The 16,759-nt window shown below is 34.9% G+C and overlaps 3 protein-coding genes and 1 long non-coding RNA gene across 9 annotated transcripts; all 4 read right to left on the bottom strand.

Annotated features, from left to right (window-relative positions):
* Positions 1-630: 630 nt before the first annotated feature.
* Positions 631-2,126, bottom strand: LOC139858611 (F-box/FBD/LRR-repeat protein At1g13570-like). The gene is made up of 4 exons (XM_071847442.1): positions 1,627-2,126; positions 1,428-1,535; positions 1,184-1,342; positions 631-1,103 (listed from the first exon to the last, which is right to left on the bottom strand). Exons 1-4 carry the CDS (start codon positions 1,705-1,707, stop codon positions 813-815), a joined length of 639 nt encoding a protein of 212 aa, XP_071703543.1. The 5' UTR covers positions 1,708-2,126; the 3' UTR covers positions 631-812.
* Positions 2,127-5,364: 3,238 nt separating this feature from the next.
* Positions 5,365-9,574, bottom strand: LOC139857161 (uncharacterized). Of its 6 annotated transcripts, XR_011762358.1 has the most exons (4): positions 9,378-9,574; positions 9,199-9,282; positions 8,107-8,148; positions 5,365-5,900 (listed from the first exon to the last, which is right to left on the bottom strand). XR_011762358.1 is itself a non-coding variant. In XM_071845893.1 (3 exons), the coding sequence occupies exons 1-3, from the start codon at positions 9,434-9,436 to the stop codon at positions 5,487-5,489; spliced, it is 555 nt and encodes a 184-aa protein (XP_071701994.1). In that variant the 5' UTR covers positions 9,437-9,574; the 3' UTR covers positions 5,365-5,486. The 6 variants fall into 6 exon arrangements, 1 of the variants encoding a protein (XP_071701994.1); XR_011762357.1 differs by having other exon boundaries at positions 8,073-8,148; positions 9,199-9,574; XM_071845893.1 differs by lacking the exon at positions 8,107-8,148 and having other exon boundaries at positions 5,365-5,898.
* Positions 9,575-11,576: 2,002 nt separating this feature from the next.
* Positions 11,577-12,683, bottom strand: LOC139857162 (uncharacterized). Its single transcript, XR_011762359.1, has 3 exons — positions 12,496-12,683; positions 11,799-12,179; positions 11,577-11,598 (listed from the first exon to the last, which is right to left on the bottom strand). It is a non-coding gene; the product is annotated as an uncharacterized lncRNA (long non-coding RNA).
* A 514-nt stretch (positions 12,684-13,197) lies between these two features.
* LOC139859955 (FBD-associated F-box protein At5g56370-like) lies at positions 13,198-14,178 on the bottom strand. Its single transcript, XM_071848736.1, has 4 exons — positions 13,959-14,178; positions 13,544-13,809; positions 13,320-13,463; positions 13,198-13,224 (listed from the first exon to the last, which is right to left on the bottom strand). Exons 1-4 carry the CDS (start codon positions 14,176-14,178, stop codon positions 13,198-13,200), a joined length of 657 nt encoding a protein of 218 aa, XP_071704837.1.
* Between the last annotated feature and the right edge of the window lie 2,581 nt (positions 14,179-16,759).

Consider the following 16,759-nt stretch of genomic DNA (forward strand, 5'->3'; position numbering starts at 1 on the left):
ATCCAAGTCAGGCTTCTTATTTCCAAAATACTCGATCTCCATTTCAATCAAGTGTTCCAAATAATGTGTATGGATTATGCAGAAGGTACATGTCACAGTATATCCTTTTTTCTTCTTCCATTTCCGTTGTTTTCGAAATGTAGCATACTACCATCAATTTTGTATTTTGTAATTCGGGGTCACTAACGTTTTCATATCATTACTAATCACCGTTGAAATAGCTACCAAGTACTAAACATTCAATCATTTGTGTTCGTTTTTCTTTTTTGATAATGAACAATTAAAACTGGAACTGGATATCCGGATGCTCAATAATTGAGAACGAGACAAGATGAGTGTATGTTGAATACCCCAAAACTGACTCTATTGGGGGTTGTGGGTTAAGGAGGTAGGAGGATTTGAGGTTGGTGAGTAATGTTGACTAGCCAAATCTTGTGCATGGATTTAACCTTCAATAGCTTACAAATTACAATAAGTTAAATGGTACTATATTTTTATACCTTTGGAAACATCAAACCTTAAATCAGTATCAACTTTTCACCACACCCTTGGACCCTAGCAACTACAACATCGTTAACATACATAAATTTGACCTCGCACATTAGCCCCACTACAACACTAAAATTTGAGTAAGTCTAAAAAAATTCATGTTCAGCTATTAACTTCTGATGATATCAAAATCTGAAATTACTGTGAAACATCAAGAAAACAAGCAGATAGAAACTCCAAAACAGTTTTATCTAGACAGTTACTCTAAAGAACGTCTAGGGATTTAAATCCATTGATTCCAACTGAAGTTACAATGCACATATTTATATAGGACGCCTAACAGAGATTTGTACAGATGATGCTTGTGGGAAACAAAAAAGAATTCTTAGCATCTCCATTTCTTCATCCTTAGCAACCCTATTGTTAAGAGATATCGTCACTTTTTTCAGCATGGGAGACTTGGCCAAAATAAGCTTCACAAACTCTAGTTCGGGCTTCAAGTTACGGCAATTTCTAATCTCCAATTCATTTAGATGCTCCAAACTAATATCAGAATAGTCTTCCAAACAAACAGAGTCTATCTTAGATTGCATATAAGTTGACTTGTGAATAACCTACAGAAAGCATATTATTTTGTGTCAGTGTATTTTGGTATAGCAATAAAGAGAAACAGCATTATTCATGTTATGAGAACCTGTAGCTTTAGTTTCTCCAAGTTTGGGGAACATCTGATCAATAAAGCTAAAAATGGTAACCCATAGTCGTCAACGAAACACATGTGTTCCAAATAGAAGTATTTAAGGTGGACTAATGAGATTGGAAGTTCTCTTGGAATACCATCTTCAACTAAACACTTCCACCATAGACCAATACAAATATTAACAAAAACGTTCTTTTTAGTCAAAAGGTAATTTATCAAAATATGATGAGAATGATACCATAATCACCCAAATCGAAAGAAACAGACTTTCAACCACAGGTAAACACTGGAATAGCTCAGCAATTGTGGAATCGTCACATTTGCAAATGTTGAATAAGGATACATTCTGCAGAAACATATAATATTAATATATTAATATATAGTAATGAAAGCACGTAAGGGATCAACATTATAGTTAGTTAGAATCAAGAACTTACCACCACAGCTAAGTGCTTAAGCAGTGGAGATTTGGATATCACATGTAGAAGTGTTTTGAAATTAGTTTGTACATTATCCATAGATAAGCTTGTAAGGCTACCAGATACACTACATGTTCGTTGACGATTGCCAATATGACACTGATGGAGTTCTAAGACCGTTAAGTGCTGCAACTTAAAGATAGATACGGGTACCTCATGGCGAAAGATATTTCTCAGATCAAGCGTCAGTTTCTGAGAGTATTTATCTTTAATAAACGAGATATTATTTGGTCCAGTTCGAAAGGTGTAGCAACCGCATTCACGCAGAGGGTGAACTCAAGTAATGGACCATGGTGCAGTAACAGAACCTGGGATATTGCATTGAATACTTTATACACCTTTCGCTCAAATACTTCTTTGCGCTTGGTGGTTCATCAAACGTTTGCTCCGGAATGGATAATTCGTTTTTGTCAGTTGATTTATCATACATCTCTTTGAGATCAAACTTAAGTTTAGGAATTTTGGTCCAATGGTATCTCCATTCCCTAGAGAGGATACTGGTCCTGACTGCATCTTTTAGAGGAACAGGACAAAAAATTGTTTCTATTATGTTTTGAGGAGACTTGGTCCCTCTATTATACCCCAAATCACTAGTTTGATCCCTCGTTTTTTGATTTGGCAATCAGAGTCCCTGAGTTATTTTGATTTTGCAATTGGCGTCCCTCCGTCAAATTTTTGTTAAAAATGTCCGTTAACCTTGTCATGTGCAATGCATGTGAGGGTAAAATCGTCTTTTTACTAAAAACAAAGGACCACCGGCGCAAAAATATCTTAACTAAAAGTGAGGGACCACTGCCGCAAAAAAAATTATAATGTTTATATTTTTATTTTATAAATTTATAAAAACAGGAATCTATAAATTATTATTATTTTTATTATAATGTTTATACTAATAATAATAGTGGTAGGATCAAGAGGGAAGTAACCATTCGGGGGGAAGCGGGGGAAGCAAAAACCTTTTTTTTTTTTTTTCGTTTTTTGAAAAAACTTTGTTCACGAACATTATAGATGAGATGAAAATATGAACATTTAGTAGAGACACTTTGTGATAAATGTTTTTATTTTGGCGGAAAAACGCTCGAAGAAGTAATATATAACAATTATCGTGTTTTTCGAGCGTATTTTGAGGTTTTAGCTATTGGGGTTTAGATATTAGGGTTTAGATATTAGGGTTTATAGGGTTTAAATATTAGGGTTTAGAAATTTAGGGTTTAGGGTTTAGATTTAGGGTTTAGATTTAGGATTTAGATTGAGTTTTTAACACGAACGGTTTAGAGTTTAGGGTTTAGGGTTTAGGGTTTGGTGTTTTGGGTTTATGGAATAAACCCAAAACACCAAACCCTAAACCCTAAACTCTAAATCGGGCTAAATTTTACTTCACAAAACATGAAGAAAAAAAAACATTCATATTCTTCACGAACAATATTATCTTGAATGTTATTTTTGTCGATCGTTTTTCCACTTAAATAATAACATTCATCACGAAGTGTCTCTTCTAAATGTTCATATTTTTGTGTGATCTTGATGCCGGAAAAAAAAAATTCAAAATAAACGAAAAAAAAAAAATTTTGCTTCCCCCCGATTGGTTACTTCCCCATTGATCCTGCCCCAATAATAATAATAATAGATACAATATTTATAATTATGATAATAATAATAATAATAATAATAATAATAATAATAATAATAATAATAATAATAATAATAATAATAATAATAATAATAATAATAATAATAATTTTTATATAACCCGTATTTATTTAATTGCTCTTCATCCTCTTCACTCAATACAAAATCGACTAGAGTTCGAAACTAACTAATCAGCGAGTTACTAATTAGTTTTAAGATTTAAAGTTTATACAGAGACGTTTAGTAATTGATTAAATTATTTAAAACACTAAGGAAAATAGCTGTAACAGTTTGCTGTAATACGAGGATGAACTAAAAATCAAATTTCAATTTCTAGATCGTTTTGGATAAAAAACATAACAAGAAATAGGTAATAAAACGTTCCTAAAACCTTTCTCCATCCTCAATTGAACTGGAAACATTAAACTAAATTCGAATTTTACTGAAGAACAATTGTTGACTTTTTTTAATTTGAACTTTGACTCAAGAATTCGAAATCAAAAGAAGAAATTGGGACTTGAAAACTTACAGAAAGTATAACTAGATTATTCCTAACAACATGGCATTTACACATTTTGAAAATTTATTCGAAATTGAGACTTGACAAAAAAAATGGAAGAACAGAGCAGACCGTGTTCTTCATCTGTTTCTGTTTAAATTCGATTAGATAAAAGGTGTTAAATTGAAAATTGATAATGGTAATGAAGGAGCGGAGAGAGTTAACTATATTTACTAAACAACGCGTTTGATTTATAGGTCAATTAGTCGGCACAAAGAATCGATCAGTACGTAAAATAAATAAAATAAATAAAGGTTGAAAACGAATTCTAACAGAATTTGTTGTTATTATGATTTGATATCGATTTATAACAAGCTTAAAAAACAGAAAACAAAATTAAAAACAGTCTGATAGCTATGTTCAACAGATTACGTACAATTCTTTTTATTATTTATCTATTTATATATTTTTTTAATTTATATATTAATATTAATATTTAGTAATTATATTAGTAATAATAATAATAATTATTATTATATCAATAATAATAATAATAATTAATAATGATACTAATAATCAAATGATAATATTATTATTGTTAATAATAAAATGTATAATAATAATAATAATAATAATAATAATAATAATAATAATAATAATAATAATAATAATAATAATAATAATAATTTATAGAGTCCTGTTTTTATAAATTTATAAAATAAAAATATAAAAATTATAAGTTTTTTTTGTGCCAGTGGTCCCTCACTTTTAGTTAAGATATTTTTGCGCCGGTGGCCCCTTGTTTTTTTTAGTAAAAAGATGATTTTACCCTCACATGCATTGCACATGACAAGGTTAACGGACATTTTTAACAGAAATTTGACGGAGGGACGCCAATTGCAAAATCAAAATAACTCAGGGACTCTGATTGCCAAATTAAAAAATGAGGGACCAAACTAGCGATTTGAGGTATAATAGAGGGACCAACTGAGGAAAAATGTCTTTTGAGGAAGACTGATTATTCTATTCTATTGGTTGACACACGTAGAGCTTTCATTACAAGCTACACTTGAATATCACTGCGAGATATGCTGCAAAAACCAACTATAATCTGTCTTTATCCAAAGGTTAATATCAACTTCATAGGGTCATGATCTGCGTTCTAACTTCTAATGGTAAGTATTACGCATCAAGAAACAAATATTTGTTTTTCATGTTTGGGTAATGATTGTCTCTACTTACTGCAACATATATGAGGTGTTAGAGACTTTAATTGTGAGATCTAAAACATTTTAGTATTCTCATTTCTTAAATTAGCCCGTGATTCCATGAGTCTCTCAACTTAAATTTGTATTTTGATTACTCTATATTTAATTTTTAAACATATTTGAGAAAGAAATAGTAATGATAATTGTAGATATGATATTATTAACATTAGGAAAGAATAATGCATGCAAACTCGATGGCTGTGAGTTTGAAAGGAAACAAGAACATAAACTTGCTTAGAACAACGCAGCTGCTAAGCAGCACAAAGAATTAAAAGAGTCATAAAAACTCAACTTCTCAAATGTTTAGCATCCCATTAGTTTAGAGTACATTAATAGCTTAAAAGCCAAGAACAAATAAAATCAAAAGTTTCAACCTAACAAATTACAGAAGAAAAAGTAGGTACTCAACATCTGTAGATATATTACATAAATTTCGCTGATTTGAGTAATGTAAACTGATTTGAGCCACTGCTTCTTTGATACAGATTCCAACATAACTTATAGCTAAGTTCTTTACCATTACCATATTCAGCAATAATTTCAACATTTGGGGATGCACGTGGGGAGGGTAAGAGAGCATCTAACAATTTCAACGCGTCGTTCTTATTGTAAAAAACCTTTAATTTTAATCTGACCTTTTTCAGTGCGGGTGACTTGGCCAAAATAATTTTAATAAACTCCAAGTCATGCTTGTCACCGCTTATACATTCAAAATCGAACTCGGTCAAATGTTCCAACCAGATATCCGAAAAATCATGCATTTTAACAGAGTATAAGTCATCATCAAAATCACCAACAAAGTCTTGCCAACGCCCTTCTGGATCTTCGTATAACCTCTATACGTATTTTTTAGTGTCAGTATGTTTGACGTAAGTATAAGAATAAAAGGCAACTTTCATACACCCCTCCATTAAAATTCAACATATCATATTTACAAACTATTCAAATCTGTTAAAACCAACTTTACAGCAATATTAACCATATTACCCATCTTATCTTATATACTAAAGAAAATAAGCATGGTGATCAAAATAATGTAGTCTAAACACAAGGTACATATATATAAGAATGTGAATTTATTTTACTGATTTTTAATAATACGTATAGATAGATAACAACAAACACAATAACAACAACAACTAGTTAAAGACCCGCGAATTCGCGGGTATTATTAAATGATAATATTTTAAGGAAAATCTTCAACAACCATAATAACATAAATAAATAATATAACATTTCAAAATTTCAAATATGTAAAAATATAAATGAGATATAAGGTGGCAATATGACTAAAGAAACAAACTTTAGGCGATGTTATGTTTGACCAATTTGACATGTTCTCCTTTTTTAGCTATAAGTTTATTTTATGACCCGTTTAAGATCAAACACGGTCCAAATCAACCCATCAACATGTGAATGGGATGAAATTGTCACCTTCTAATATCTATAATGGACAAAACAAATTATAAGGATAATAACCTAATTGTTCAAATGAACTGATTAAGAAGGTTGTATGAACTAAAGAAACAAACTTTAGGCGATATATTGTTTGACCAAATTGACATGTTCTCCATCTTTTAGCTATAAATTTTTTTAATGACCCGTTTGAGATCAAACACGACCCAAATCGACCCATTAAAATGTAAATGGGTCAAAATTTCCACCTATAATATATGACAACTACCTGATATAGCAGGAGTAAACACGCCATCACCGATTGTCATGCAAGTACCAAGAACAAAAATCAACAACCCTTTTCTGAATTTGGAGTGTTTTTTCAAAGAAAGATTTCAACCCAAAACTTTGCCGGGTTTCTGTCGTGTTTTCAACACCATACACAGATAGTTTCTCATCGATTTCTTGCTGATTAGGAAGCATTACTTAGTTTTGCATGCCGACAAAGCAAAGAATGCAATGCAAAGGTACCACTAGGGATGGCAACGGCCACCCGATTCGGTGGATATCCACCTGATCCACCCACTTCGTAATGGATATGGATGAACCTAAATGGATATGAACATGGATGAAAAGTTTCATCCATAGATATATCCATTACCACCCGAAATACATATACAAATACATAAATATAGATATATGCTTACATATTTACTATTACAAGTTCATTAACCATTAGATTTACATTTTTCTTTCAACCCTATAATAAAATAACTATAATATATTACAATAAAACATGTATATCTAACAAAATAAACTTACAAATTTCATATTTAATCTTTCATAATCTATGTTTTATAGTAAATTTAAACAAATTTTGTTATATCTTCGACAAATAGTATACATTTTTATAGATAGAATTTAATTATGAAATGCTATAAATATTTTTGATATACTACGCATTTGTTTTAATCGCATATTAGTAAATATTATAACATTTTTTTAATATCCATTGGATATCCATTAACCCGCTTAATCCACTGGATATGGATATGGACGGATGACCTGAAACTAAATGGATATGGATATGAATATGGATGAGCAAAAACTAAATGGATATGGATATGGATACAGCATCACCCGATCCATATCCGATCCATTGACATCCCTAGATATCACCTTTATCACAAAACAAATGTCAACAATTAAACCATTATGCATGTGACTTGTTAAATAACCACAAATTGTCAAATAATAGTTGATTACATGATAATCATGACTTCAAACAGCTAAAACACATCCAAAAACAAATTTCTATAGTCTGTTATATTACTACTAATTTATCTGGTTTCAATGTTGCAGAACTCAGAATTACTCGGCGAGTACTCGGCGAGACTTAGTCAAACTCGGTCAAACTTAGTCAACTTGGTCAGAATTCAGTCATACTCGGCCAAAACTCGGGATTACTTTGAAAACCGGTCAAAAATCAGAAGATCGGCCAAAACTCGGTCAAATACAGTCGAAGTCAAATTTCGTCAACGTACTCCCCAAGTAGCAAGTTTTGAAACCTTGTTTGGTTAGATATCTTAAGGTATAGAGTGATGAAATCTAACCAACTGAGACATTCTTCACACATCAAACTCTCACCATATTAGTTGTAAGCATATCCAAAGATGGAGTTGAAAATGCCTGAAATAAGTTACAAATAAGGTAGAAATATATAAAGAGATAACGAATGTTTAAGGTGACAATTTCAACCCATTGATAGTTTATATCTATATAACAACATCTAGAGCAGGTCAAAGAAAGGTACTAATGAGTTTTATCAATAGACAAAAACCCCAATTAAATCTAGGGTTTGCATACTTGAGCATAATCAAATCGTATATAGTAGTGAATAAGATTTGGTAAACAATACAATAACAACAAAAATCATACCTGATCGAGATTGATTATGCATCGAGTTCTAAGCGATTTTAAACTCTAATCCGTTACTGTTCCAATCTTTTTCGACATCAAATCATAAGTGTAAACCTTAAGTCCTAAAATCTAAACCCTGGAATCTAAACCCCAAACCTTAACATAAACCCTAAATCTAAACCAAAAACCCTAAACCTTAACTCTAAACCCTAAACACTAAACCCTAACCTAACCCTAAACCCTAAATCTAAACCCTAAACCTAAATTCTAAACCCTACACCCTAAATCTAAACCCCAACCTAAAACCTAAAAACTCTAAACCCTAACCCTAAACCCTAAGCCCTAAAATATACACCATAAACCTTATACCTAAACCCTAAACCCAAAACCCTACACCCTAGAATCTAAACCCAAAACCCTAAACCTAAAATCTAAACCCTAACCTAAACCCTAAACCTAAACTCTAAACCCTACACCCTAAATCTAAACCCCGAACCATAAACTAAACCCTAAAAACTCTAAACCCTAACACTATAAACTCTAAACCATAAATCAAAACCCTACACCCTAGAATCTAAACCCTAAACCCTAACCTAAACCCTAAACCCTAAATCTAAACCTAAAACCCTAAAGCTAAACTCTAAACCCTAAATCTAAACCCTAACCTAAACCCTAAATGTTTTTTGAGAAATGCTTTGTCTGTCATTATAAGGTCATAGTGGGTGATCAGCATAATAAACTTTCTATCTGACAATACGCAACAACAATATTAAGATAAAAACTAAAAAGAATAACGCTCATCAAAAAATAAAACATCACCTGCAATGTGTTGTATAACCACAGTAGAATGCAAACCAACTGAAAGGAAGTTCACAAACATAAAACGGCCATAAGCCCTCAAACCTTCAAAACAAAAACAAATACAATACATGAATCGAACAAGATGGTATTACAACACCATGTAAGCAATCGAAAACCAAAAGCGAAAAAAAAGTTACCTGAAACTGTAGCCCGTGATGGTTGTGAAAAGATTACGAATTGAAGAAGATGACAACATAAAGAATAAGTTAACATATAAACCCTAAAGAAAACAACAAATAATTTGCAGTTAAAAAAAAACTATTACTTTGAGAAGAAGACAACAATCGTGAGCTTTTTCTGGTACCGATTAAGCAGGAATGAAATCAAAAAAAAAAAAAAAAAAAAAAAACATGTTGGGTCCCCTCGGGTAAACTTGAGTACACATTTTTGTACTCAAAAGCAATAAAAGGCTCATCCAATATAATACATTCATTTGTATATCGATATCAAAATGATAAACCTAAAACGTAAATCAAAATCAATTCAACAAATAATTAAAAAATCCTCATATGGAATTTTATTTTTGTGAAAAATGCGGCACAAACATAATGATCAAGCCACACGGCAAACATCGGTGTAATAAGTGAATGTAATTGGAGGTGCGTACCTTCAGGTTCGACGCTGATTGATAACTTGCATAACAAATGACAACCCTCATGTAGCAACTAATTACTATGAATATATATATATACATATACATATACATATATATATATATATATATATATATATATATATATATATATATATATATATATATATATATATATATATATATCACACGTAAGTAACACATTATAATATTTAGGCATTTTAGGTATGAAAAATATTCACAGTAATGTTTTTAGCATAATAAAGCACAAATGGATTTAAGATGATGCATAACATAAGAAAAGGAACTTCATATATAGCTAGCTTAACATGGATTTAAATAAGGTTTGGGAATGTTCCGCTGATGATATTAAGCAAAAAGGCAAAGGTTTTCTGTAATGTTTTCAAAAGCTGGGAGCAGAACTTGTGAATGTTATAACCCATTGGTTTTTAGAAGACACAAGTCGATTGGCGGTATTTGATCATATACATAGCATTGTATATGTATATTTTATTGGCTAAAGGCCAAAGGCAAAACTACGCGAATTATAAGGCAAATCTATGAAATGTTCGCTGAAAATAAGTACAACGGTTATGTTTTCGCATTAACGCAAGACCGCGGTTTAATCCGCTGAGTTTCCGCGGATAGTTAAGTAATTCGCAAACCGCGGATATCTCGAATACTATAAATAGGGAGCTTGGCCTCTCATTTATAGGTTGTTGATTCTCTGCCATTTTGCCCAAGCCTTTGTAATTTCCACTTGTGATCTTGCTCAAGGGATTTTTACATCGCGCAAAGGTGAAATATGCTAATTAACAATCAAGACCGGGTCGGGGTGGTTGATCACTTGATAGTTAAAGTGAAAGACGATCATCGGGGCCCAAAATAATCATCAAACATTCCATCCTCCATTATAATCTTATTACACTCAATCCGTAATTAAGTAACATCGCTAATTAAGGATTGATCAGTATTAAAAATTAAATATGTGCTATAATCCGCAATTAGGATGTAAACATGTCGGATTCTAATGTGTTAGTGGGAGACAAATATAATTGTTTGTTTTATATCATTAGACGCAGATTATTAATAGCACAACATTACGGTGTAGAATATTTCAACTTTGGTGTTCAATCCTCACAAAAAAACTCCTATTCGGAGTATACAATAACATAACAGATAGAAAAATACATGGTAAAAATCAAAGGCAAAGAAAAACTTACAGAAGGTGGTAACCTAAAACAGGAAACATATATGAGCCAATAACAAATAAAACCATTAAAGCAGTATACCCGGAAGTAAATACCTTCATTCTCATATGGAATAGGAGTCCCACAGTGGCCAGCGCTGAGAATGTAACCCACTAACAAAAGCCTGCACATACTGGGTAGATGACCATAGCAACTACGGCAACGATTACCATACCAACTACGGCTACGACGGTGACGGGTTGAGTCATGTTGATTGGATTTTCACATATATCGGCGAGAAAAGCATCACAACTGCAAAGAAAATTGTCTATTTTGGGAATCGACTCAATCCGCTAATCGGTGATTCATAAACGTACTGTTATATGTAGAGATGATGATCTTGAACCGATTGTATAAGAGAGTATTAAATCTTGAACCGATCGAAGTTTAGAATTAGGATATTGAAATTGTGACGATTGAATTATAGGGCAAAAGATTGTATATTTTGAAATAGGAATCAGGAAGGATGAGCACCATAGATTAAATTAAATTATTGATGAAGATGAGCACCATAGTCTGATGAAGATGAGCACCATAGTGTGCACAATGTATGGATTTAGTTAATTAAAGAGAAGGAAGGAGAAGGATGGGATGTATATATTAATTTAAGTATGCATCATAATCACTATAGTGTACAATGGCAATAAATAAGCAAATAGAATGTAAGATTCATGTTTAAAAGCAAATGCGAAGAAATCAAGAGATAAATTACTTGCCTGTCCTGCCAACCAGGACACATACATAAAGATAACAGCTACATTGGGAAGTAACCAGGACACATACATAAAGATAACAGCTACATTGGGAAGTAACTGTTATATCTTCATCCTCTCATTTAACGTATTCACAACCTTGTAGTTGGCATGTGGTTGTATTTCCCACACCCGCTTCACACCTCATTTTCCAATTACGAACACTGCATACATAGAATATTCATTGCCTTTCAAACTATTAAATATAAAATGTTGTCCCTATGTCACATCAAATGTTGTCGTGGCTGCAAGAACAAATGAATCGATCAGATCATTCTTCTTTCTCATAGTATGGCTATTCTCAACAATCGGGTCATCTACCCGTGTTTCCAACCAAGCGTTGACCTTAAAAATATGAAACATAGTGAGCAAGCTGCCTAAAAATCACAGAGAAGAAAGATACCATCAAACATAATGTCTATTATGAATTTAAATACACACCCACAATTTAAATGATTATAAATAGAGACCTTTCGTGAAAATTTAACAACTATATAAACAACGACATATTCATATTATTGTAATCAAAACGTCTTTATTGCTAAATGAATAAGAATTGCGAGATTAACCTGTATCCCAAATTTAAATTAGGGTTTTGTTACAAGATTTAATTTCAAATTCAAAGTTACGAATCAAAACCCTAATGCAATTAAATAATTACCTCGTTTTTCTGAATTGGATACTGATTCAAACATCGTAATACATCTTGCAGTGATCAGCGAAACCTTCATATACATCGTCGGAAGGATAATCGGCTTAAGGGCAAGAGATTGATTAAGGATCTGTGATCGTGGTTTAATTTCGATTTTGGATGTTAAGAGGGATCCGAATAGAATTTTTAGGTCCGGGTATTTTATTTTTAATGGTTTTAGCTCCGCGTTTTTTTTTTTTTTTTTTTTAAAAGGTATTAAGGGTATAATTTTGGTTAAGATTGATTTATTAGCTAATATTTTAAGGGGATGATTAAGGACCGTTGGATCAAGGGGTATTATGATGTAATTTTCTAATCTAACGGTAATTAAAGGGGGTTTTGAAAACAATTATTAGCTAATCGAGACTCTCTTTTAATGTATATGGCGGCGACGACGACGACGACGACAATAATAATATATACATCAATGATATTAACAAAAAATAATAAATTATAGTTGGAATATAAAAAGGAGGACGCCTTTAATATACAGTAAAATGGGAATATGTATGGAATTGGTTTTAGTGGTTTTTTTATAAATAGAGTAAGGTAATAAGTGACTTTTTACCTTCAAATTGGATATACAGGATATGTCTAGAGATACAGCGAATGAAATTAACTCAAAATTAAATAGGATATGAACAAGATAAATATATGTTGTTTACCAGTAGTTTAAGTTTCTTCAAGTTTGGAGAGCTTCTAATCATAAGTAGAAAAAACTGCAACCAATAATCAACATGTACATAGAAATCTTCTATACATAAGTATTTGAGGTGGACTAATGAAGTTGCAACCTGTCGTGGAACTTCTCCTTTATAGAAATACTTGAACCAAAAAGAAAGAGTAAAATGTTCAATCACAGGTAAGCACTGGAATAGCTCGTCGAATGTGCCATATTCATCGTCCTGAACGTCCATATCACAATCAGCAGTTGCAAGCTGCAGCAACTTAAAACATTAATATTAATATAAGTAATGAAAGCACATGTGGATCAATACTCTAGTAACAACTAACTTACTATTGTGAAGCTTGTAAGTAGTGGATTTTTGGATAAGATTTGCATAAGTGTTTTCTGAGGGATATAGTCGATATAGTCCAAGCACAAAGTTGTAAGGCTACCAAACGGGTTGACTGTTCGCGGATGGTTAATATTACAATCAGTGAGATATAGTTCTGTCAATCGATGAAACGAGAAAATGGAGGAGGGCAGCTTACACATAGATCTCAAGTGAATTTTCTTAACAGTATTTTTTCTCGACAAATGAAGTAATATTTGGTCGATTTCTGCAAAGTTTTCACAATGCATGGTATAATTCATTGAAAGGGTGAAGTCAACTAGTGGTCCCTGGTGTAGTAACATGAATTGGTTAATAGCATTGAAAAGTTTACATGTACTGCTCATCTTTTTCATTTCACTTTGAGGTTTTCCAAACCTCCGCTCGATAATGCGCAACTGATTTTCATCGTTGATTTAATAAATAGATCCTCATAAAACTCAACTTTAGGAACTTTAGTCCAATTGTACCTCCATTCCTTAGAGAGGACACTTGCCCTTACTATCTCTTCAGTTGGTAAACGCCATAGGATGTTTTCTATTATGTCTGAAGGAAGGGTTCTGATCGTTCCATCTGACGATAAACGTTGAGCATTCATCTTGGAAAACTAATTCATACTGCAAAATTATGCCAAAATGAATTTAACACAAACAAAGTTTAATAGATAAATCGACAAAATAAACCTAGTACAACACACTTAGGGTGAAATGCCTAAAGCTAAAATAAAGTTCATGCTTCTATATTGGGAATATTTGAGTTCAAGTAAGTACCCACACTCGGTAACTAGTTTAGCAACAGATTATTTACTTTTGCTAATCTAGACCTGGCAAACAAGACTCAAAACATAAATAATGGGTTGATTGGATTTACTTGAAAACCCAAATGGGTCCAAGCACATAATATCAAAATTTACTCCAAGACCCAAATGGGTCCAAGCACATTTTAGAAAATTACTTGAGGACCCAAATGGGTTTAATTCAAAAGATTCGATTTTAGAGCGCGAGATCAAGGAGCGTTTTTAGCGCACGGTTTTCGGCCCCCGGTTTTCAGCCCCCATTTTTGGACCCCGTTTTCGACGCCCGGTTTCGGCCTCCGTTTTGGACCCCGTTTTCGACGCCCGGTTTCGGCACCCGGTTTTCGGCCCCCGGTTTTCCGCCCTCGGTTTCGGCACCTGGTTTCGGCGCCAGGTTTCGGGCCCCGTTTAGGACGTCCGGTTTCGGCGCCCCGTTTTCGACCCCCGGTTTTCAGGGCCCGGTTTCGGCGCCCGGTTTCGGCGCTCGTTTTCGGCGCCCGGTTTCGGCCCCTGGTTTTGGCGCCCGGTTTCGGCCCCCGTTTTTGAACCCCGTTTTCGACGTTCGGTTTCGGCCTTCGCTTTTTGACCCCGTTTTCGACGCCTGGTTTCGGCACCCGTTTTCGGCGCCCGTTTTGGGTCCCCGTTTTCGGCCCCCGGTTTCGGGCTCCGTTTTCGGCGCCCCAATTTCGGTGCCCGTTTTCGGCGCCCGGTTTCGGCCCCCGTTTTTGGACCTCGTTTTCGAGGCCCGGTTTTGGACCCCGGTTTCGGCACCCCGGTTTCGGCGCCTGTTTTCAGCGCACTTTTCGGCCTCCGGTTTTGGGACCCCGTTTTCGGCGTCCGTTTTGGGACCCTGGTTTCTGGCCCCGGTTTCTGGCCCCGTTTTCGGCTCCCCGTTTTCGACGCTCGATTTCGGCCCCCAGTTTCGGAACCCGGTTTCGACGCTCGGTTTCGGCCCCCGGTTTCGACACCCTGTTTCGGCGCCCGGTTTCGGCCCCCGGTTTCGGCCCCTGGTTTTCGGCCCCCGATTTCGGACCCCGTTTTCGGCGCCCGGTTTCGGTGTGCTGGTTTCGACTCGCGTTTTCGGCGCCCGGTTTCGGCACCCATTTTTGGACCTCGTTTTCGACGCCCGGTTTTGGACCCCGTTTTCGACTCCCGGTTTCGGCACCCCGTTTGCGGCGCCTGTTTTCAGCGCGCTTTTTCGGCCTCCGGTTTTCGTCCCCCGTTTTGGGACCCCGTTTTGGGACCCCGTTTTCGGCGCCCCGTTTCGGCCCCCGTTTGTGGACCCGTTTTCGACGCTCGGTTTCGACCTCTAGTTTCGGAACCCGGTTTCGACGCTCGGTTTCGGCCCCCGGTTTCGACACCCTGTTTCGGCGCCCGGTTTCAGCCGCTGGTTTTCGGCCCCCAGTTTCGGACCCCGTTTTCGGCGCCGGTTTCAGCCCCCGGTTTCAGTGTGTTGGTTTCGACCGCTTTTTCGGCGCCCGGTTTCGGTTCGCCGTGTTTGAACCGCGTTTTGGAGGCGCGTTTTCGACGTGCGTTTCGACGACTCTTTTCGACGCCCGTTTTTTACGCCCAGTTTCGTGGCGCGTTTTCGGCCAGCAATTTCGGCGCGCGTTTTTCAACGCCCGTTCTTTACGTGTGTTTTCGACACGCCTTTTTTGAGGCGCGTTTTCGACGCGTGTTTTCGTTGCAAAAACGGGGTCCAAAAAATAAATCAAAAACGAGGTCCTAAAAAGGCGCGTGTTCGGAAGAGATAATCAAAAAATACAATTAAGAAAAATTTTAATAGCCCGACCCAACCGACCCCGGTCTTGACCCAACCCTACCCGGGTCTTGACCCAACCCTACCCGGGTCTCGACCCAACCCGTTCGACCCATTTTAATTATGACCCGTTTCGACCCAAATCCATTTGATCTTTGACCCAACCCGACCCATCTCGACCCGTTTGCCAGGTATAGCTAATCATAGGTTGTTTACTTATGAGACAAATGTATTAACTAGTTAATCATGGGTGTGTTCACTTATCCGTTTACCTAATCCATTATTCTGTTTGCTTTAGCCACAATTGGCTACAGATAGAACATCATAAAATAAAGGGCAAATAGCCCAAAAAAGTAACGTAAGTTACCAAAATTCTCAATAAAGGTAAATTTTATAATTTTGTGCCAGAAAAGGATCGTAAATTCAAAATTAATGCAATTAGGGGAGTGAGTAACCTTTTAAGAAGGTAACGGGTTATAATGCTTAGGTGGACTCATTAGGTGGCATTTGTTATATAATATAAATAATATATTAATTAAAATTGAATTTTATTTTGTCATAGTCGGTAATTAGTTATCACTAATTAACAAGGGAATTGACGATTAATTTCTAAACCTGGAATGCAAA

Source organism: Rutidosis leptorrhynchoides, chromosome 7 (assembly GCF_046630445.1).
Source record: "Rutidosis leptorrhynchoides isolate AG116_Rl617_1_P2 chromosome 7, CSIRO_AGI_Rlap_v1, whole genome shotgun sequence".
NCBI lineage: Eukaryota > Viridiplantae > Streptophyta > Magnoliopsida > Asterales > Asteraceae > Rutidosis > Rutidosis leptorrhynchoides.